At 37.3% G+C, this 24,131-nt stretch overlaps 2 protein-coding genes across 3 annotated transcripts in view; one reads left to right on the forward strand and one right to left on the reverse strand.

The window, feature by feature from the left end:
* LOC100331556 (signal induced proliferation associated 1 like 2) overlaps positions 1-24,131 on the forward strand; it is an 823,625-nt gene that overhangs the window by 357,142 nt on the left and 442,352 nt on the right. The gene's annotated exons all lie outside the window — the stretch shown is intronic.
* disc1 (DISC1 scaffold protein) overlaps positions 22,535-24,131 on the reverse strand; it is a 90,294-nt gene continuing 88,697 nt past the window's right edge. The window contains exon 14 of one of the 2 annotated variants that reach the window (XM_073919488.1): positions 22,535-23,045. In XM_073919488.1, coding sequence (XP_073775589.1) covers positions 22,861-23,045 — 185 coding nt within the window. In that variant the 3' untranslated portion in view covers positions 22,535-22,860. 2 annotated transcript variants of the gene reach the window in all.

Raw genomic sequence — 24,131 nt, forward strand, 5'->3', positions numbered from 1 at the left:
GCAGCAAAAGTTCTGAACAGGGAAATGTCCGAGCGTGGTGCGATTAACCCTTTCTGTCTGGGTTTCTGCTTGCTTTCTTGGAGGTTTCTATGCTTAGGTTTGTTGTATAGAGTTGAAGAAGGTTTCAAAACAGAGGCCTTTGGAGCAGAGAGGGGGGTTGCTTGGGGTTGGGAGAGAGAGGGGGAGCTCCCAGGCAGTTTGAAGAAGATCCCAAGAGCGTTTGAACAGAGAGAGTTCCCAAAAGAAGGAGTTTAGCTTGGTCTTCAACTTTATAGGGCAGGTTCGGATCCACCCTCCATGGAAAGTTGACCAATTAGAAGCTAACTTCCTGGAATATTAAATTTATGGGTCTTCTTCAGAGGCAGAATAATTTGCATAGGCAAATTTTATGTAAATCGGGACAAAAAATGTTAAAGTCTCTTAAAACATTAATATGTTGCACTCATATTAAAATAAAATGTCAACGATCAATTTGTACAGCGAGTAAGCTTTTCGAAAAGTCCAAACTTGAACAGTATAAGAGGTTGTTTTGCCTAGGAACAGTTAAAACATTATATGCAGGGGTATTAAAACCAAAAATATTAATACAAGAGAAAGGGAAACTTTGCAAAACAAATGATTAAACATAAAGAGTAAAGTTTATATGAAAACAGTGTTAAACAAGCAGTTTAAATAGTCCTTTGTAAGTCATTCCTGTGCTTAGTGCCGCATGGCACATTCCTTTGGGTCATAAATACCTTGGAATCAGGTTTCGAGCCTTCTCTGGGCAAAGTTAGCTGGTTGTGGAATAAAATGCAAAATGTTTATGTGTCTGGTCGGCCATATTCGTTACAAAATGTTGCAGTCGTCATTTCCAACCACAGTCTCACGACAGTTTGTTATACTGTGGTCCCTCATTAATCGAGAGAGTTACTTTCTAAAAATAACCTGCAATAGGCAAAATCCGTGAAGTAGTCTGCTTTATTTTTTCACAATTATTATAGATGTTTTAAAGGTGCAGTAGGTGATTGTCTGTCTTCAGAAGCACTTTTTGTTGTGCTGGCTGAAAGTCTCTTCACAGTCTAACAGTAATGATTACAGTAAATGATCTAAATGTATTTATATGTATTTTTTTATTTTGGGTAAGGCATAAAACTAAAAAATGTTCATCCATTTAAATTGAGTCAGGCCAACATCTCTCATAATTCAGATAAGTAGCCCAATCTGTCTGTCAGCAAATGCAGATTTATACAACTGCACAGCCGTTTGTACGCAGCTCCGGCGACCAACGCGCGATCGGTAAAAACCTGCTGAATAAAACTTTTTAAAAACCTGAATCAATATTGGAGTTACCTTTGCACGCTGGAGAAAGGATGACACAATGTCTGAAGGATTTCTAGTAGACGGGTATTGTTCTGTTTTAAACCTGTTTAAAACAGGGGTCGGGGGGGCAAAATCTATACAGCTTATAACAACACAGCTTATAACAGACAGCTTATCCAGACAGCTTATAACAACACACACACACATAGACAGCAACAAACAAGCTAAACACAGCATCACACTTTCTCATTCACACACATACATAGGCATGCTCGCTCGCTTGGTAGTCGGGAGCAATATTGTTAGACCGCCCGCTCCCGTCCAAAATTACACCTGTTACCGACCGCTCCCGCACTTTATTCAGAAATTTATTACCGCACCACAGGAAATCGGGTCGGGTCCCGTGGTACAGCCGCGGGAATGCAGACCCCTATTGTGTCACACTTTCGCCTTACAGAGAGAAGGTCTCTGATTCGAGCCTCAGCTGGGTCAGTTGGCATTTCTGTGTGGAGTTTGCATGTTCTCCCCGTGTTGCCGTGGGTTTCCTCCCTGTGCTCCAATTTCCCCAAAGGTCCAAAAACATGTGGTACAGGAGAATTGAATAATTGAAATCGGCCGTAGTGTATGAGTGTGAATGAGTATGTATAGATGTTTCCCAGTGAGGAGTTGCAGCTGGAAGAGTATCCGCTGCGTAAAGCATATACTGGATAAGCTGGCGGTTCATTCCGCTGTGGCGACCCCAGATTTATAAAGGGACTAAGCCAAAAAGAAAATGAATGAATGAATGAATGAAATTGCAAATAAATAAATAAATAAATAAATAAATGGGGAAAATTGTGAGGCCTAGAAGGTGAACCAAGCGAGGGACCACTGTATAGTCAAAAAATGTAATCTAGCGATTTTTTTCGGCCATGCACATGAAACTTCCCCTTTTTTGTGTTCCTTACCATGACTTTTAACCTATTGGATTCAGGGTGCGAAATACAGCAGAATTTGAGAGGATTGACTTTGCATAGTGTCTAACACTGTATAAACTACAGGCAGTAGACATGTACACAGCGCCATCTAGTAGATTTGTCATCTAAAACATGCAATGAAACATAATGTGTTCCATGTTTTGCAAAAATGTAGGCTGAGGCATGTATTTCCAATGAGCTTAGACTGAAAAATTTGTTGATGTGGATTTCCAAGTTCTCATATAAATTTGTACAAAAAAAAAAACTGACTGACAGGGACACACACATATACACAAACACACAGAAAGAAAGACAGACACACAGAGAAACCCATACACAAACACAGACTCAGAAAGACAGGGACACACAAACGCACACACACAGACAGAGACACAGTGAGTGTCGCACAACCTGCTTACTTATTCCCTGTTGGGGGCTCGTCCGGGATATGACCTCTCGCACTTATGCCTAGTAAAACATTTAAGTAGATTGTTAGCTAAAAGCATTCTTGGAGATTGATGTACTGTAATGTCTACTGAGACTTTAAGAGTCAAAAATGTGTATAGAGGCAAAACAAAATGAAGGCATGTAATTCTTGGCAATACACCAAAGCCCTAAACATGAATTGATTAGATTACAATATGCAGTATACAATATTATACCTGCAGTCCACACTCTGAAGTCTCTGCAAACATTCTGAGCATGCATGTTTTACAATTGTAGCCTTGTCCTATACCAGGGGTGGCCAACCCTGTTCCTGGAGAGCCACCTTCCTGCAGATTTCAGTTGCTGCCCATATCAAACACACCTGAAGCAATTAATTAAGACCTGAACACCATGTGGTAATTATAGGCAGGTGTATTTGGGTTGCAACTGAAATCTGCAGGAAGGGGGCTCTCCAGGAACAGGGTTGGCCACCCCTGTCCTATACAATATTAATTGAGGGATAGATGGATGGATGGATGGATTCTGATTGGCTGTCAGTGTTCATTCCTTAATTCTTTTTGGCTTAGTCCCTTTATTAACCAGAGGTCGCCACAGCGGAATGAACCGCCAAAATATCCAGAATATGTTTTACGCAGTGGATGCCCTTCCAGCTGCAACCCAACACTGGGAGACACCCACACACAGTCATGCATTCAAACACATACACTAAAGCCAATTTAGCTTATTTAATTCTCCTATAGCGCATGTGTTTGCACTCTGGGTGAAACCGGAGCGCCCAGAGGAAACACACGTGAACACAGGGAGAACATACAAACTCCACACAGAACTGCCAACTGACCCAGCCAAGGCTCAAACCAGCAGCCTCCTTGCTTTGAAGCGATGACCTACATGTCTGAAATGACACTAAAAATGAAATACTTTGACTGCAGTTTCAAGGTAAAATGAACACTAGGGGGCATATGATTTAGCCAAGGTTGACAGCAGTGGGTAACGTTGTGCATTGTCTTTCCACCACTTGAGAGGGCAAGCCATGGGTGAGATGGAGGTCTCTTTCCAGTACAAGCTAATGTCTGCATCAATCTAGCAAGTGTGCTGTGTTCTGCAGTCCCCATGACTGTTTTTAGTCGTGTTCCCCAACTTATATTTTACCACAGTTTGGCAGTGCCTGCATACTGCTTTTTTCTTTGTCTGTCACCTTTTCTCCTTTTTCGTATCTTTTTAGAAAGAAACCGAAATGTTTCCACACATCTGATTTAAAACCTGCTTTAGGTTCGATCATTTCCAGCTTTTTCTTCCCCGCTACTAGCAGCACACTCCATTTCCGCATTACTGGATCTGTAGTGACAACAGACCGCAAAGGATGACGACCACACCTGGGCTGATGGGAATTGTAGTTCCCGTTCGCTTCATTCGCCTAAGCAAACTTTTCTCAGAAATATAGTTTTATTGAGTCATGCGCCTACGGTAATATTGAAAAAAATTACTATTGCGGTATGACAGTATTTACAATATTGTTACATCCCTACTTAATAATTTATAATCTGCGACTCGTTTGTATTCTGACCACATGTGCTTGGCTGTACACTACATCAGTAAAGTGTTTAGACTTTTAAAAACACTTCAGTAACACATTGAGCCACTAAACACTGTTCTTATGACTTTTTTTACAGGAAGAAAACGCCAATTACTTCCAAACACTTCAGATATAGTCTGAGTTAGTGTGCAAGGCTATTGATGAAATCCAGCATAACACTGTATGACAACACTTCAGATGAGCCTACACCTAATCAATCTGTCAGATTCTGGAGTGCATTACAGGTCTAAAGAAAATGATAAATGATAAATGATCTTAATAAACAAAACAAATACATTTTGAAGATGGTATATACATATATAATTTCACTCAATGGAGGCCACGTGAATGGTTTGTAAGCACAATTCAGTGCACACAGCATGCCATATCATCTGATAATTGTATGAAATAATTCAAAAAAGCAAATGACTGTGTAAAGCCACATAAAACAAGACAAAAATACGATGTATATGCCGAGCTCAGCTGCTAATCAGCCGGAATCAGCTGAGGAGACATGATGGCAACCAGCAAGACTTAGCTGTCACTCAAGTGGCCACGCCCTTAATTATGCAAACTTAATATGAGCTATAAAAATTCACCCCCTCACAGCTGTCATGAAGGGTAATATTAGCTATATACACCTAAATCATTCTTTGTACCAGGCTGTAAACACCTTTTTTCTGCCGTAAAGTTGGTCGTTTTAACAGTTGGCTCAATAGAAATCTGCCAGACCAAGAGTCAGACCGAGCAGAATTTCGATGAATTGCACTTTCTGTTACTTCAGTATTGGCTTCCTGAGGGAGAGCGGGAGGTTGCCGCTTGGTTTAAATGAACTGAACTGAAGTGAACTAAAATTAAAGTAACTGAACTGGAATTAAATGGGAATTGTTGATAATTAAATAATTGAATTAAGTGGTAAATAAATTCACCGAGTTATAAATGTAAAAAAATAAAGTAAAATGACTGTATAATCCACTGTCTGCACTTTCAAGAGTTCACACTTAGCTGATGATTGATAATAAAGCTTGTTTGGCGTGCTGTCCCGGGAGAGAGCCCTGAGCTTATAAGATCCTCGAGCCCTGGGCTCCCTCCCGTTGCAAGGCGAAAGGGGAGTTTGAGCTCAGGTAGATCTCGATGACTCCCCCTCTTGCTTGTTGTAGCTAAGTGTCGGATATGTATGCTGAAAGGTGTACTCAGAGTTTAGCTAATGTATTTTGATTAATTGTTTAGAGTGCTTGTTTTTAAACTGTGGGAGGAAACCGGAGGACCCGGGGAAAACCCACGCGACTGGTTTGGAAAGGAATTAAACTAGGGACATTCTTGCTGTGAGGCAACAGCGCTAATCGCTGGCCACCGTGATGCCAGTTTGAAAGGAGGGAAAGTAGGGTTGGGTGGGGGGGTTTCTTCAAGGCGAAGATACTGAGATGAGAAAAGTCTGGTTATTTATAGTGAGTTAAGGATCGTCTGATAGGATAATCAGTCACTAGCTAAAGTTGGAACAGCTGTGAACAATCATAAGCACGTGATCCTCTCGAAATTTGTTTATGAATAAACTTCACAAAGTTTAGCCGTGTGTGTATATATATAAAAAAAAAAAGCTCTCAATCACATATGAGACGAGACGACAGAGAGACGCATCAGCAGATTCTCCAAAACCAGGTCAGTAAAAAGCAAACACTTTAAATTCATACAGTCTGTATAGCCACAAGCAGGAGAGCGAAGAGTAGAGGTGTAGAGGATCTCCTGTGCTCAACACTGACACACATACACACACACACACACACACACACACATACATACACACACACGTGTGCGCACACATGCACAGCCGATGGGGACGCTGTCGATGTTTTTACACAGATTCTGTCTGTTTTTGTTGTAAATGAAAGCTCGGATTACCTCACATGTCACTCATTGGCAGACTCACATCACAGTGTCTTTAGAGCCTTTAGGTGAAGATGAAAATCTTCTGCGAGCAAATTTATGAGAGAAAGAGATTATTATAAATTATTATCTATATTATTATAAATGAATCATTGTAAATATACTGATTATTATTAATTACTACTGTTTTACCCTAAATGTTAATCGGTAAATGTACATTTTATTCTGAGTGAATTAAGTGAGTGGTTCATTCATTTTCTTTTCAGCTTAGTCCCTGTTATTAATCAGGGTCGCCACAGCGGAATGAACTGCCAACTTATCCAGCATGTTTTAACGCATGCTTTTACCTTCCAGCCGCAACCCATCTCTCAGAATCATCCATACACACTCATACACCACGGACAATTTAGCCTACCCAGTTCACCTGTACCGCATGTCTTTGGACTGTGGGGGAAACCAGAGCACCCGGAGGAAACCTACGCAAACGCAGGGAGAACATGCAAACTCCACATGCCAACTGAGCCGAGGATCGAACCAGCGACCTTCTTGCTGTGAGGCAACAGCACTACTTACTGCGCCACTGCTTCGCCCTAAGTCTGATTATAAAGAATACAATTAATTAACATGTATTATTTGAGGCTGACCATATTCACACACTGCTGCCATATTAAACCCTTTATGCAAGTGATTTTTGCATAATAGGTCCCTTTTAAGATCCTCATACTCAGATTTACTCAGTTAGCTAAAGCATACAGAAAACAGGTAAAACTTGAGCCTGATTATGTTGTTTAAATGTGTCTGGCACAAATTAAAACAAAGGCCCACACTGACTGCATTCTCCAGTCAAGAAGAGGTCAAACCGGGGTCAGCGTGCCAGATTATGGTCATGAGTTGCAGATTACTGATTTAATAGATGCAGCCTCTAGATGACCTTTTGTGTCAAAGTGTGGCTTAAAACACTCTGCAGTTATAATGCACACTTTTAATGTATGTTCATGGTGTTCGGAGGATTTGAATGGCCAGCAGAAATCCTCACATAAAGCCAGCGTGTTGATTTCTATCATGGCATGGTTTAATTAGATTTGCATAGACGAGCATGTGAATGATTTCAGACAGAAAGCAAGAGAAAATTAAATGAGCACGATTGAATATAATTAAGTACGGAATCATTATGTATTTCAGACTAATCAGCCGTTACAACAGTGTTTTTAGTGAGCGTCTGTAGAGTGTTATGCAGAAAAACATAATGAACTGCTCAAGCCGTGCATTCATTCAATAAAAATTAATAACTACCAGCATATTTGAAGATGTATTTCAAGACTGCAATGCATTGTGGGATGCAGACACAACTGATTTTAAAACACAAGTCAGGGTTTCTGCAGGGTCTTAAAAAGTCTTTAAATGTCTTAAATCACAAAATCAAAATTTTAGGCCTTAAAAAGTCTAAAATTTACTGAAATGTTGTGTTGTAGGTCTTAAATCTTTTTTAAACAGGTCTTAATTTTCTTCTGTTCATAAATTGCTTCCCAGTCTGGCCAAAATTGATACAGTCATCAACAATCCATCTGAATAAAACTTTTTATTTTTAAAAGTATTTTTAACTCTGTTCATCATAATGGTTTACTTATTTTCCTTAAAATAGCATTTCATTAAAAGTTCTCCATGTAGATTTAGTTTATTATAGTTTTTTTTAAATATTAATAATAGAAATAAAATCTAAAATATTTATTTTTTAAAATTATTAATGTATAATTGTATTATTAAATGTCTTAAATTATAATAATTTTTTTTTTTGATTGGGCAAATAAAAATATTTTCCATCTGGGCCATTTAAAAAAATGTCTTCTGATTCTAAAATTTCAGTCTTAATGGTCTTAAAAACGTCTTAAAAAGTCTTAAATCTAACTCTGGGAAATCTGCAGAAACCCTGCTGAGTGGATGATGAGATGGTTAAACTGAAGAATAAAGACTACTTGAAGGTCATTTCTCATAGCAAACTAATGGTAAGAGGGGTGTGGCTAAGAATATTGTGGCTTAAACGTCAAACTGACATCATCAGAGAAGGAGCGCTACTCTAAACGCAGAAGCAGATGCTTAGACTGAGTGGTTTTGCCAACTTCAGCCCAGCAAAACATTTTTAACTACCTAAAACCAATATAAAAACTTTTTTTTTAAATGGCCTAACCTTAAAACTTCTATAAAAATGGGTTTTAAAAAAAGGTTCAAACCTAAAACTACTTAAAATTGCTGAAAAAAATGTTTAACTGATGTTAAAATGCTTTTTAGAAGGTAAAAGTGTAAAATTGCTGTAAAAACAGCTTTTAAAACAGCTTCATATGTAAAATTGCTGTAAAAACTGCTTTTAAAACAGCTTCATATGTAAAATTGCTGTAAAAACAGCTTTTAAAACAACTTCATATGAAAAATTGCTGTAAAGACTGCTTTTAAAACTACTTTAATTTTAAAAAATTAAAATAGCTTTGAAATAGCTTTAAACTGTAAACTACTTAAACTGCTGCAAAAACTACTTTTAAAACAGCTTAAAACTAAAAAATACTTAAACTGTTTAACTGTTTTACTATGAGCTTTTAAAATAGCTTCAAACTAAAAACTGCCACAAAACAGATTTTAAAATAACCTAAAACAACTTAAAATTGCAGAAAAATGCTTTAAAAAATAATTTCAAACTTAAAATTTCTATAAAAATGACTTTTAATATAGCTTAAAACTGCTAAAAATGCTTTTAAAACAGCTTCAAATTTAAATCTACTTTAAAAACGTGCTTAATTTGCTTAAAAAAGGTTTTAAAACGGCTTCAATTTTAAAACTGCCTTTTAAAAATGGCCTTTAAAATAGCTTTAAACTTTTTAAAACGCTTTAAACAAAAAAAAAATACTTAAAACTGTTTCGCTATAAAACGGCTTCGAACTTAAAGACTGCTGTAAAAAAGCCTAAAACTACAGAAAACTTGCTTTTAAAACTTCAAACTTTAATAAAAATGGGTTTTGAAATAGCTTCAAACTTAAAATTGCAAAAAAAATTATTTTAAATGGGCGTCACAGTGGCGCAATGGGTAGCATAATTGCCTCACAGCAAGAAGGTCGCTGGTTCGAACCTCGGCTGGGTCAGTTGCCATCTCTGTGTGGAGTTCTTCCCATGTTGGCGTGAGGTGATCCCAGATTAATAAAGGACATAAGCCAAAAAGAACATGAATGAATGAATTCTTTTAAATCAGCTTCAAACTTAAAACTGCTGTAAAAAAAAGGGTTTAAAATAATTTAAAACTTCTATAAAAATGGGTTTTAAAAAGCTTCAAACCTAAGACTAGTTAAAATTGCTGAAAAAATTATTGCAGCTTCAAACTTAAAACTGCTGTAAAAAAGGGAGTTTAAAATAATTAAAAACTTAAAACTTCTATAAAAATGGGTTTAAAAAAAACTTGAAACCTATACTTAAAATCGCGGAAAAAATGCTTGTAGCTTCAAACTTAAAACTGCTGTTAAAATGCTTTAAAAAGGTTTCAAACCTAAAACTACTTTAAAAAGCTGAAAATGCTTTTAAAACAGCTTCATATGTAAAATTTCTGTAAAAACTGCTTTTAAAACCACTTCAAACCTAAAACTCTTATAAAAATGGATTTTAAAATTGCTTCAAAATTAGCAGCAGAAAAATTACTTTGAAAATCACTTCAAAGGTAAAGTTACTGCAAAAACTGATTTTAAAACATCTTCAAACTTAAAATTGCTAAATAAATACTTTTAAATCAGCTTCAAGCTTAAAACTTCTATGAAAAATGGATTTTAAAACAGCTTCAAACCTAAAACAGCTGAAAATTGTGGGAAAATTCTTTTTAAACAGCTTCATGTGTAAAATTGCTGTAAAAACTGCTTCTTAAAACCATCCAAACTTCTATAAAAACAGATTTTAAAATTGCTTTAAGATTAAAATTACTTTTAAAACAGCTTCAAATGTAAAACTGTAAAAAATATAAAAAAAAAAAATTCTAAAACTAAAAACTGCTTTAAACTTGAAGCTAAGGCTCAGGTAGTGTAAAGGTACTAAAACATCAGCATTACCCGAGCCTTTACACTACACCAAACACCTTAAGGAGGCTATAAATGACGATAGTCTAAATGAACATTAAGTACTTCACCATCCTCCCTTACACAATGGACAATAGCACTGAATAGCATGTGAAGACTTTCCCTGATGCAGCAGGTATCAGCATCAATCCCACCACCAAAAGTAAAGGATGATTTGAGGCTCAGATTGCACCCCTGCAGGTCGTGATTCACCATCTGTGTGTGTGTTTTTTTTTTTCCACAACCCTTTCTCCTTGTCTTTGTCCTTGCATTCCCATAGCAGCGATCCGTCTCCGTCTGTCCTCCGGCTATGATCTGTCTGGCTGTGATGTGGTCACCGTCTCTCACCCTCCGTCCCACTGCTCTTCTTGGAGGAAAATCTCAACAAAGCTGTCAAGAACATTTCCAGGTCATCACGTATATCGCAGGAACGTTACAGTTCTGCACTGTGACATTTTGCTTATCCTGCAGTGACGATCTGAAAGAGCACATTCACTGAAAAAAATGATTCATTAGATTTACAAAATTTTGGTAAGTGCTTGCAAGAAATATAGGCTGAATTTAAATGTGATGTTCAGCTTAATTAGTTTGTTTAAATTCAGCCCAAATAAATAGTTTCACGTGTGTAGAGTTACTGAAGTTTACCCTGCGCACTTGCGTTTTTTTAGTTACTTCTTTGGTTTGGTGCGTTAATCTTATCGTTGCTATTATTCAAAAAAAGCTGACGATTCGCACTTAATTGCTTCGTACTGTTTTTATTTTTTATTTTTCTTACATTTTACGGGTGATTAAAAGACAGACGTTTTGGCACAAAGCCTTCCTCAGAAAATAAAAACAGTTTGAAGCAATTAAGTGCGAATCGTCAGCTTTTTTTGAATAATAGCAACGATAAGATTAACGCACCAAACCAAAGAAGTAACTAAAAAAACCGCAAGCGCGCAGGGTAAACTTCAGTAACTCTACACACGTGAAACTATTTATTTGGGCTGAATTTAAATGTGATGTTCAGCTTAATTAGTTTGTTTAAATTCAGCGCAAATAAATAGTTTCACGTGTGTAGAGTTACTGAAGTTTACCCTGCGCGCTTGCGGTTTTTTTAGTTACTTCTTTGGTTTGGTGCGTTAATCTTATCGTTGCTATTATTCAAAAAAAGGTAACGATTCGCACTCAGTTGCTTCATAATGTTTTTATTTTCTGAGGAAGGCTTTGTGCCGAAACGTCTGTCTTTTAATCACCCGTAAAATGTAAGAAAAATAAAAAATAAAAACAGTACGAAGCAATTAAGTGCGAATCGTCAGCTTTTTTTCAAATAAATAGTTTCCAAACATGTGCCTTAGAAAAAAAAAAAGAGTAAATCCAATGAACCATTTTTAGCGAAGGGTAACATCAGAGCTCGTTGGCCCGATTCAGCATTATGAGAGCGCTCTGACTGGTAATTAAGCCACGAATCAGAGCGTGAGCGTGATGTATGAAGTGACGTAATTGATAATGACCGAAACACATTGAATGACAGTAAAAAGTAGCATTTTTACCCAATAAATGTGTTAATAATGTCAAATGGTTTAAATATAGTCATTCAAATTAACTTAAAACAATTAAAAACGGCAACAAACATTTATTTAGGCCCAAACTACAAAACCAAATGTAAAACAATTTTAGCATCACATTTGCTTAAATTGCACACTAGTGTTGTAGGAGAGGGGAAATAGAATATTTATGGGATTTGTAGTCCATAGCGAATGAATGAATGAATAAATGAATTAATAAAAACCTGCGAACATTAAATACAAGAACAGAGAATAGAGCACTCTTTAATTATCAGCTATTAGTCAGCGCCCGCTCTTTTTCCCTGGTCATGTGCTTCGTAAATGCAGACATTTGGATATGAGTCACTTTTAAAAGACGATATAATCAGGTCAACAACAAAACAAATCAGATACAGTCACTAATGCCTGGGGAAGAAAACATAAACAAAAATATTTGACCAGAATGAGCTTATTGCCCTAATCACTGATGTATTTCCACTTATGGTAACTATTGTTTTCCAGTATGTTTTTACATTATTAACAAATAATAACAGCTTAATCCTGGAAGTGACTATGAAGAGTTTCTCTATTTGTGGTTTACCAGTTAGAATCTCTTCACACACTTAAGCTGTTCACTGTGGCTTATCCAGCAGCGTCCTCATCCATCAGATCCATCGACCGGCTCATATTTCAGCCCACAGGTGACGCTCACAAACCCAAGGTGAGCTGAAGGCTGTCTGGATGTTTGTAGCGAGAAAAAAACGCTTAAAAAAAAAAGATCAACTGCTTTACTACAGTCTTAAAGAGGACACCCACATGAAGATATACTACAGTGATTTATAGTAAATACTAGTGCTTTTAACATTCAGTAATATGTTTAAATATTATTATTTACAAAAGAAAAAAAATAGTTTACATTAGCAGCAAATATATTAGCACAGTTTAGCTAATTAACATTAAGGGCTCTATTTTGACCGTCCATGCGCAGAGCGCAAAACGCAGGGTGCAAACGCTTTCAGGGCGTGTCAGAATGCATTTTTGCTAATTTAAGGACAGGAAAACCTGCTTTGCACCATGGCGCATGGTCTAAAAGGGTTGAGTTTATTTTCTTAATGAGTATAGGTGTGTTTTGAGAATAAACCAATTAGAGTCTCATCTCCCATTCCCTTTGAGAGTCAGCTGCGTTGCGCCAAGAGCGCATTCGCTATTTACAGGACGTAAAGTAAGTCTAAGTGGAAAAAATGAGCATTTCACAAGCAAACAGTTCACAGTTTATTAACAGAAAACTGTTAAACAGAGCATCTACTGCGTGAGAATGAGAGATAATGGATCACTTTCACTTTCGCTCTTGGATAGGGAAACCTTTACGCACAGACATCAATTAGTCTATAAATAAATACTTTTGTTTGTTAAGCGCAAATATTTGTTTCAAAACTATTTCTAAATTCAGTTCTAATTTCCAGCAAACGAATAAATGAACAATAATAATGAAATGTGCTCAAAAACCTGAGTTATATCCTAAAACACATGCTGTGCTCCATATGGTCTAAAACCTGACAGGTGGGCAAATCTAAGCTTGTTTTTAATAAAACAAATATAAATATGGATATAATAAATAATGCTGCTAATAATAATAACATTATACAAAAGCAAATTGTTATGAATGAACTGAAAAAGCCTCCCGAGATGAAGAAGACATAAAAGCAGTGATTTTTCATATTTATGTAGGCTAGAAAATAATATGTTTTGTAATATTTTAATCCTTTATATTTATATCCTATATCTATTCTTATTATATCCTATATATATCCTTAATATTTACATTTTTTTATATGTAAAGATATTTGCCTATTGCTCTCTTGTGTGTATTAAGCAGTGTGTAAGCGACTCTGCGCCGGAGTTTAGACCGGGTTAGTTTTGGTCTAATGAAAAATCTATTATAGTTTCTCAAAATAGCAACGCGCCAGCGGTCCGCCTCAGAACGCCTTCCTTTTTAGACCAGAACGCCTATGGGAGCACAAATGAGCGCTAATGCATTTGCTATTTAAACAGCGTAGCGCAACGCCTCAAAACCACTCTTGCGCCAAGCTGAAAATAGCAAAAGACTACTGCGCCGCGCCATGCGCCACACTGCGCCGGGTGTATGATAGGGCCCTAAGAGACTCCAAAACCTGTAGTTAATGGGTCAGACAAGGGAGACACCCAATATATGTACTGTTGGTGTGCTAACAGTACAGGAACAGGGCTGGGAAACACTGTACTATTGTATGGAAGTGTGTGATTTTGTAAGCAGCCATGGTCTTTGGGTAAAAGCAGGTGAAGATACTAGTGAAAGAAGTGACTGCAGTGAAAGTCCCACAGCTTCAGTCTCTGCACCAATAACTGGAGAACTGTCACATCTGATCCACAGCTAAATGACGAGTCTGTGTGTATGTGTGTGTGTGTGAGTGTGTGTGTGTGCGCTCCCACGGGCATTGTGCTCATAATTAAGTGTGATTTCCACCGGCAGAATGAGGGAATAAGAATGAGGCGGTGTGTTCAGCAGTGTGTGTCCTCTTCTCATCTCATTCACACTGACGGCTGTTTAAGACCCTCATTAATCCTCGGACACTTTCTCCTCAAATTAAACGCTCATTTTCCTTCAAAAGCTTCCTTTCATCCGCTCCCAATCAGGGCTTGACGAGACCCTTAAATATTTGATTTGAAGTCCGCATGACATCAAAATTAGCAATGTCTTTTTTGCTAGTGTGCATTGTTTGTTTTTATGGTGAACACTTTGCGTAAGTTTCTTCGGCTTCGTCCCTTATTTATTTGGGGTTGCCACAGCAGAATGAACCGCCAACTATTTCAGCATATCCTTTACGCAGCGAATGCCCTTCCGGCCACAACCCAGTAATGGGAAACACCCATACACAATCTTTCTCTCACACACACACACACACACACACACACACACACACACACACACACACACTTATACACTGCGGACAATTTAGCTAATCCAATTCCCCAATAGTGCATGTGTTTGGACTGTGGGTGAAACTGGAGCATCCGTAGGAAACCCACACCAACACGGGGAGAACATGCAAACTTCAGACAGAAATGTCAACTGGCCCAGCCGGAACTCGAACTAGCAATCTTCCTGCTGTGAAGTGACAGTGCTAACCACTGAGCCAACATGCCACACCTCTTGATGTAAGTTAATGCATTGAAAAAAAGGTTGGTTTTGGCAATCTTCAATCAAAATAAGCATTCGTCTATGCTTTATGTATGGCCATTTTGACATAGACGTCTACATTTCCCCCAGTGGATTATAATAAGAAGCAGCCGGTCTGTTTCCATAGTGAAGAGTGAAATGAGTCCACCTGAGCAGCGGCACAAACAAAGATTCAATTAGGAGATGAGACTGAACTCTGAGAGATGCATGTGACGCATGATGTGCTGCTCACGCTCTGACTCTGCTGGATGGGTTTATTGTGGAGCTTAAAGTCAGCATCACATCAAAATCTGCTCTTCTTATGTTTATATGTATGTAGTAGATTATATGTATAGTCCCTGTATAAACGATGTATCTGTGCACTTTAAGTAAAAATAATAATAAAACAATCTTTACTCAAATACTATTACATTCCCTCCTCTCTCCAAAAGGCTTTTCCTCATTTCTGGTCACATAAATGCCTTTAGGACAGGCCATCAGACCTTTAGGGAGGGGCTATTAGTTATTTAGGGGGGTGGGAATATCCGTCCTTTAGGAAAGGCAGTTAGTCCTTTAGGGCGGGGCTATTAGTTATTTAGGGGGGTGGGAATATCCGTCCTTTAGGAAAGGCAGTTAGTCCTTTAGGGCGGGGCTATTAGTTATTTAGGGTGGGACTATCAGTCCTTTAGGATAGGCCATCAGTCCATTAGGGCGGGGCTATATTAGTTATTTAGGGTGGGACTTTACGACTGGGCTATCAGTTATTTAGAATGGGACTATCAGTACTTTAGGACAGGTCATCAGTCCTTTAGGGCGGGACTATATTAGTTATTAGGGTGGGACTATCAGTGCTTTAGGGTAGGCCAACAGTCCTTTAGGGCGGGGCTATATTAGTTATTTAGGGTGGGACTATCAGTTCTTTACGGCTGGGCTATTAGTTATTTAGGGTGGGACTATTAGTTATTTAGATATCAGTCCTTTAGAGCGGGGCTATATTAGTTAGTTAGGGTGAGACTATCAGTCCTTTAGGACAGGCCAACAGTCCTTTAGGGCGGGGCTATTAGTTATTTAGGGCGGGACTATTAGTTATTTAGATATCAGTCCTTTAGGGCGGGGCTATATTAGTTATTTAGGGTGAGACTATCAGTCCTTTAGGACAGGCCAACAGTCCTTTAGGGCGGGGCTATTAGTTATTTAGGGCGGGACTATTAGTTATTTAGATATCAGTCCTTTAGGGCGGGGCTATATTAGTTATTTAGGGTGGGACTATCAGTCTATTAAGGTGGGACTATCAGTCATGTAGGGCAGGACTATCAGTCCTTTAGGACAGGCCAACAGTCTTTTAGCGCGGGGCTATATTAGTCATTTAGGGAGGGGCTATCAGTCCTTTAGGTCAAGGCTCATATTTATTTAGACTGGAACTATCCGTTAGTTGGGGTGGGACTATCAGTCCTTTAGGACAGGCCATCAGCCCTTTAGGGTGGGGCTATTAGTTATTTAGGGTGGGACTATCAGTCATTTAGGACTTGACTATCAGTCCTTAAGGACAGGCCATTAGCCCATTAGGGTGGTGCTGTTAGTAGTTAAGGGTGGGATTATAAGTTCTTAGGACAGGCCATCGGTCTTTTAGGGCGGGACTATTTTTCTTTTGCATTTCAGGACTTTTTTTGATTGGATAATCATCACAATAGAGGAAAAAGGACAATGTTAACTCCCTTTTCATGCAACTTTTAGAAAACTAGAGCACATTTAACAGTGTTGAACAGAGCTGTGCATCATTCAGACCTCATACAGAGCTTTTCATATTACAATTTATTCATTTCTTCCACTCATCATTTCTGCGCATTGGGTTCTGCATTTGATTCAGTAGCATGCATCAATTAAAAACTTGGCTGAAATTCTAGATTTTACATGGTTTACAACCTATATTATTCCTGTAACCTGACAAACCTCTGAATGCATTTGAAAATACACTACTAACACAGTTCAGGAAGTTCAGAGATAAAATTCTACACTCATTTTTTTCACAAATAAATAAATAAACAAATAAATAAATATATATATATATATATATATATATATATATATATATATATATATATATATATATATATATATATATATAAATATATATATATAAATATATATATATAAATATATATATATATATATATATATATAAATATATATATATATATATATATATAAATATATATATATATATATATATAAATATATATATATATATATATATAAATATATATATATATATATATATAAATATATATATATATATATATATATAAATATATATATATATATATATATATATATATATATATATATATATATATATATATATATATATATAWAWATATATATATATATATATATATATATATATATATATATATATATATATATATATATATATATATATATATATATATATATATATATAAATTCTATGTCTTTCAATGTTTGGAATAGATCCTTTAAATGATCATGATATACCAGAAATGCCATGACCTGAGGAACTCTGGTCTTACTAAACTAAAATGATAAATCTTTTAAAATATTTTGGTTGTTCTTTCACATAACAGAATTTTTGGGATCTGCAAATGCTTTTAACTTTTACTTTTTTAACTTCTTGTTTTTCAAGACAACTCATTATTTTCTCTCTTTAAACTTCAAAATCATGCCTTAGTGTGAAAATGTGGAGCTACAGCAATCTGTGTTCAACTGATGTTCAGTCTATGTAGCCTTAAATACTTGACAACAGACCCAACACAATGGTGAAGTACAGCAGTGAATGAACACTGCTGCTTCAAGATGCCCTAAAAGCAAATTGTTGATGTTTTGGTCCTATTTTACAAACTATGAACTTGTAAAATAAAACAACATGACAAAACTTTTGTGCCAATAATATCCAATGTATTTAAAAACACAAAATAATAATACAAAAAAAATGGAGTACAGTGAAAAACAGTGGTGAGTAAAGCAAACAATGATGCAATTAGCACAAACAAACAAATGACATTTTCACTGAAGGAGACAAAAAAAAAAAAACAGCTTACATGTGAAAAGTGCTTGGCTAACAGAGATTTGGGGAAATTAAATAAAACACATTAAGACTCAAGACAAGAAAGCACCTGTTTCTGTGTCAAATAGACAATAAAAATACTTTTAAAAGTCCTAAAAAAGACCAAATCAGGCTCATTGGAAACATAATTTAGTCTAGATATGTGTGAAAATGCTTCAACATAAGTTTCTGACACTAGAGGGCACTACAACGACAACGGCTTTTGTTCCTTTTCACACTAATGATACTTACAAGGACATGTTCTTGATAAATAGAGAATTTTTTCATGCAGTTTGCACAACACCAAATAGATACCACAATACAACTTAACAGAGTGTGCAATTTGTAATTGAATATGTTTGCATCGCCTATCTATCTCTATATGGACTTTTCTGGTGTGCTTTTTTTACATGTGCTTTTGAAAACACTATTGGTTGGGTTTAGGTCAGTGGTTGTTTGATCTGACTGATAAATGGCACCTTCTCTTGAATGTTTACAATAAGCACATGTATCTGAACCAAAAATAAATAAACCCAAAGTAACATATTTTAGATTAGCATAAATTTACACTGCGCCCTCTAGTGGATTTGTCATCTTAAACATGTCAAGAAACACGCCCAGAGCAATGTATTTTACGTTTTATAAAAAATGTAGGCCGAGGTGTGTTTTCCAATGAGCCTGGGTTGAAAAAGGCACTTGATGCTACACGTCTCTTATAATCCACACAGAACAAAACCAGCCTGAGGTGAAGCTCCACATTTCAGTTTTAAAAGTCAAAGCACCACATTCTTTAGTCATGAACCCAAAACCGTTCAGAGTTCAATCGTACAGTGGAAACAATTTGAAGCTACATTTTAACAGAAGTGGTCGATCCTGAGTTGGCATGCTGAACTGATGCTCTTAAATGTGGTCCTAGATCCAGATTTGTATGTGCATTTATATGGATGTTTTGGAACAATAATATTTCAGAACATAAATATATACAAGAAATAATAAATAGGAATGCCATGCTTTTTAAATATACCACGTTAGTTGTAAAAACTATCTAAAAGTGGGCCTAAAAGACTCTCTGGAATGTGACGTAAAAGCACCAAAAATAGCTGTAAAATATAGCAAGTTAAATAAATATGCACTAACTGATAAGAATAAAAGCACGATAGTGGTTTGCAACACTGACAGGACTTATATTTTGTATGTAAAAAAACAACCACAGGAAATTCTGAGCAAGATTGATGTGGTTAGAGGTCCTAATATTCATTCATTCATTTTCTTTTCGGCTTAGTCCCTTTATTAATCTGGAGTCGCCACAACAGAATGAACCGCCAACTCATCCAGCATATGTTTTACACAGCGGATGCCCTTCCAGCTGCAACCCATCGCTGGGAAACATCCATACACATTCATTCCCACTCATACACTTCAGACAATTTAGATGACCCAATTCCCCTATAACACATGTGTTTGGACTTCGGGAGAAACCACTCGGAGCACCCAGAGGAAACCCACGCGATAGCAGGGAGAACATGCAAACTCCACACAGAAATGCCAACTGACCCAGCTGAGGCTTGAACCAGTGACCTTCTTGCTGTTTGGCGACAGCACTATCTACTGCGCCACTTCGTCGCCCTGTGGTCCTAATAAACATACAAATTTTTTTTTTAAATGTAAAAATGCTGGGTTGTTTTAACACAATGTTGGGTCAGATATAGACAAATATAACATTTATTTTTAACATGATTTTTTTCAACTGAATTTTAATAACTTTTAACCCAATGGTTGGGGTTTGTCCATATTTGACCCAACATTGGATTAAAACAACCCAGCATTATTTTATTTTTGAGTTTATAATTCCTCCAAAAATGTTTAATTAATGATTTACTCGTCCACATGTCATTTATTTATTTTCATTTGGCTTAGTTCCTTTATTCATCAGTGGTTGCCACAGAACAAACCGCCAACTATTCCAGCATGTTTTACACAGCCGCTGCAACCCAGTACTGGGAAACACCCATACACACTCATTCAAACACACTATGGTCAATTTTTATTCATTCATTTATTCTTGGCTTAGTCCCTTTATTAATCTGGGGTCACCTCAGCAGAATGAACCGCCAACTATTCCAGCATATGCTTTACACAGCGGATGCCCTTCCAGCTGCAACCCATCACAGGGAAAAATCCATACACTCTCATTCACACACATACACTACGGACAATTTAGCTAACCCAATTCCTCTACAGCGCATGTGTTTGGACTGTGGAGAGCACCCAAAGGAAGCCAACTGACCCAGTTGGGGCTCGAACCAGCGACCTTCTGGCTGTAAAGCCATTGTGCTACCCACTGCACCACCATGACACCCTCATAGAGCGAATGATTCCTCCAATAATATTTGATTTGATCATTTACTCGTCCACATATCAGTTCTCATGTGCATGAAACTACACAATGATTTTTAAATGACAATGTGCATTACTAAAACTGAAGTAGACAATGTTTTCTTACTGTCAAGATCCAAAAAACGACATGTACATGACATGAGAACGAGTAAATAACACTCTTTATGTCTAGATGGACTGTTCCCTTTAAGTGGTGCATGAAGCTCAGTGCAGATGATCTTATAGAAAACCATAAACAAAACAATCCAGAGACACTGCACATGTATGAATAAGGAAAGCTAAATTTCCATTTAAAACATGTAAATGAAACGTGTGCGCAAAATTGGAATATCGCATAAAAGTTTCCCAAATAAAGCAGCGTTTTTATCCAATGAGCAATACAAGAGAACAAAATGGTCACTTCCTGAAAAACTGGAGCAGATATCCGACAGAGAATGTAGTTTAGTGCGTTTGGAGAACCCACTGTGGTATTTTTTCTTCGTTAATAAAGGAGTTGCACCTCAGAAGATGAAGACAAACACAGTGAATGCAACGTGGTGGCTTTTGGAGGCGTGAGATGCTCTTTGGGAGCACAGACAGATGCTCAGGACAGTTCTAGAGGGAATAATAATATAATAGTAATAATACTGAACCACTGTGATGACAGACTTTAGCTGAGGGGTTTCAGAATGAGCAAAACAACATTTCAGATGTTTTACAATGTGCTGAAAATGCTGAAAAGTCCATTAATATGTCCCATCATGTACATTCTCGTCATCACATCATCTGTTCAAACTAAATCATATCACTTTACTGATGTGCAAGCACAGAGTTTATTCAGTAAATGTCTTTTCACTGTAGTTAAAGGTGCAGTAGGTGATTGTCTTCAGAAGCATTTGTTGTTGTGCTGGTTGAAAGTCTCTTCACAGTCCAATTGTAATGAATACAGTAAATGATCTAAACAAGTTTATATGTATTTTTATATTCTGGGTAAAGCATAAAACTAAAAAATGTTCATCCAATTAAGTAGAGTTGGACTGTCATCTCCCTTAATACCGATAGGCAGGTCAGACTGTCTCTCAGCAAATGTTCTGTTCACTCAGATCCGCCATTAGCGTGTGCCCGTCTGCATCACAAACGCATGCGCTCCGAGCGAGCTGCGGGCCGCTCGCAGATGCCGAGTCGGAGCCGCCGAAGGACAGCCGAGCTCGGGCCGATTACTGTAAAGCCAGGCGCAGGTATAATTCACCCTTAAAGCGGCCGCGCGGTCACGAGACGGACCGGGAGAAATCAAATGCAGAATTGAAACTTTTAAAAACCTGAATCAGTATTGGAGTTACTTTAGCACGCTGGAGGAAGGACGACACCAGGGCTGAAGCATTACTGTTAGACAGGTTATGTTCTGTTTTAAAACTATTTTATGTTAGATTGTGTTGTTATGAATGACTTCTATGCGCAGACGTGTTGTTCAGCCACTGAAATCTCCTGGTGAAAAATTGATGTGATTATTTTCAGTTTCATAAGGTTCTTTGACAGCATCTATAATGTATTATATTTATGTATTTATATTTAGTTTAACAAAAAAACATCAGTAAATAGCGCTTATCCGCCTAACCTGCTTTACTGAGCTAAAGTTGCTTTTATATTCACATTGGGTCATTTCTGAACAATGACAGCCTTCCTATACTGTTTACCATGCTACTCTGAATATTCGCTCTGAAATAGCATGTAAGTGTGGCTAAGTAATACATGTAATTCCTGCACGGCGCTGACACTAACTAACTGGCGAATGACATGAACTAGTGGGTTGTCTGACTGCTGTTGTGACACGGTGCTCGCGATTTCAGGGGGTGTGGCTTTGAATCACAGTCCCTCCCCGCTGTCCAAAGATAATATGCTAAGCGGTTAGCATTTTGGCAGATCACCTACTGCACCGTTAATGCACATTTTTCTTATTAGATAAAAAGTTTATCCGACTCATGCTGCGGTCACACTTAAGTTTAAGCATGCAAAATTATTTTGTACGACACTGCGGAAAAGGGCGGGATTAAACAAGATAATTAGACATTAAAAAAATTGGCGATTGCTCCGTATTTTAAATTTCTGTCCAGAGAGGTCATGTTTTGATCCTTGATTGGTCTCACGCAGTCATGTGATGCGATTTCGCAGGTCAGAGTTTACCAAGCTTGAACTTTCAAACGCAGCGAACTGAGAAACTTGTCGCACGAGCTTGTGTTTCTGGTCTGCCGCATTTACTTGTGTATCAACGGAAGTCTATGGGGAGAAAAGTCTAGTGTGACCGCAGCTTCACTTGTGCGCATCAGTTTTCATGCACATTTTCAAAACATCTTGGCGTTCCCATTTTTTATGCAATATTCCAATTTAAGCGTGCATTAAAAAGAGGTGGATGGAAACATAGCTAGTGACGGAGTCTGTTCAGATTTCCCAGCTGTCACTGAAGTAGTGCTCCTCCTCCAGGTCTTCATCTTCAACCTGTTCTTCTTCTACATCACAGTATTTCTCTTCTTCTTCATCATCTTCATCCTCATCTTCCTCCTTCAGCTGAGACAGCATCGCCTGAAGAGCAGACTTCAGCTCCAGGACCTCCCTCTCCAGAGAGAGTGGCTTTCAGTTAAAGAAAATCTGATCACAACATCATCTACTCATTCACACACCAACAAATCCAGTGGAAGAACTCAAAATGAGAACAAAAGTCGAATAGGGATATTTACAGTTGAAGTCAGAATTATTAGACCACCCTGTATATGTTTTTCTCCAATTTCTGTTTAACGAAGAGCAGATTTCTTCAACACATTTCTAATCATAATAGTTTTCTAATCATAATAGTCATAATAGTTATAGTTGTGACTCATTTTTAGTAACTGATTTATTTTATCTTTGTCATGATGACAGTAAATAATATTTGACTAGATATTCTTCAAGACACTTCTATACAGCTAAAAGTGACATTTAAAGGCTTAACTGGGTTAATCAGGGTAACGTTAGGCAAGTCATTGTATAACAGTGGTTTGTTCTGGAGACAATCCAAAACAAATATTGCTTAAGGGGGCTAATAATATTGACCTTTCTCCAGAAGAAAAAATATTATCAGACATACTGTAAACATTTCCTTGCTCTGTTTAACATAATTTGGAAAATTTTTAAAAAAGAAAAGAAAAAAAAAACTCACAGGAGGGCAAATAATTTTGACCACCTGTATATACAGCTGAAGTGGTTTTCTAGTATATTTTTTTTCAAGGGAAAGTATTATTTCTTTTATTTTGTCAGATTTTTTAAAAACTATTGTCAATATAATTTCCTCCCTTAAGAAATCATTTGTTTTGATTGTCTACAGCAGTGTTTCTCAACTGGTGGGTCGCAACCCAAAAGTGGGTCGCGGGGACATTTTCAGTGGGTGTGGTCAAAATTTTTTTACTTAATTTGCTTATGCCAGACTTTTATTTTGAAATGCGCGCGCGACAATCATATCGACTACTTTCCCAAGAAACACGATGTTGATCTGTGGATAAGCAATCCCTTTGGAATTGACGTGGAAAGAGTCACGTTGCTGAGCAACGAAGAGAATCAGCTGGTGGAACCGTCATGTGATAAGACGCTGAAAAAGACATTCAGTGAAGTAAGCCTCTCCCAGTTTTGGTGTCGCAAAGTGCTTTCTGAGTATCTGTCCCTTGAAACTCATGCAATCA

Source organism: Danio rerio, chromosome 13, assembly GCF_049306965.1.
Source record: "Danio rerio strain Tuebingen ecotype United States chromosome 13, GRCz12tu, whole genome shotgun sequence".
In the NCBI taxonomy this organism is placed as follows: Eukaryota; Metazoa; Chordata; class Actinopteri; order Cypriniformes; family Danionidae; genus Danio; species Danio rerio.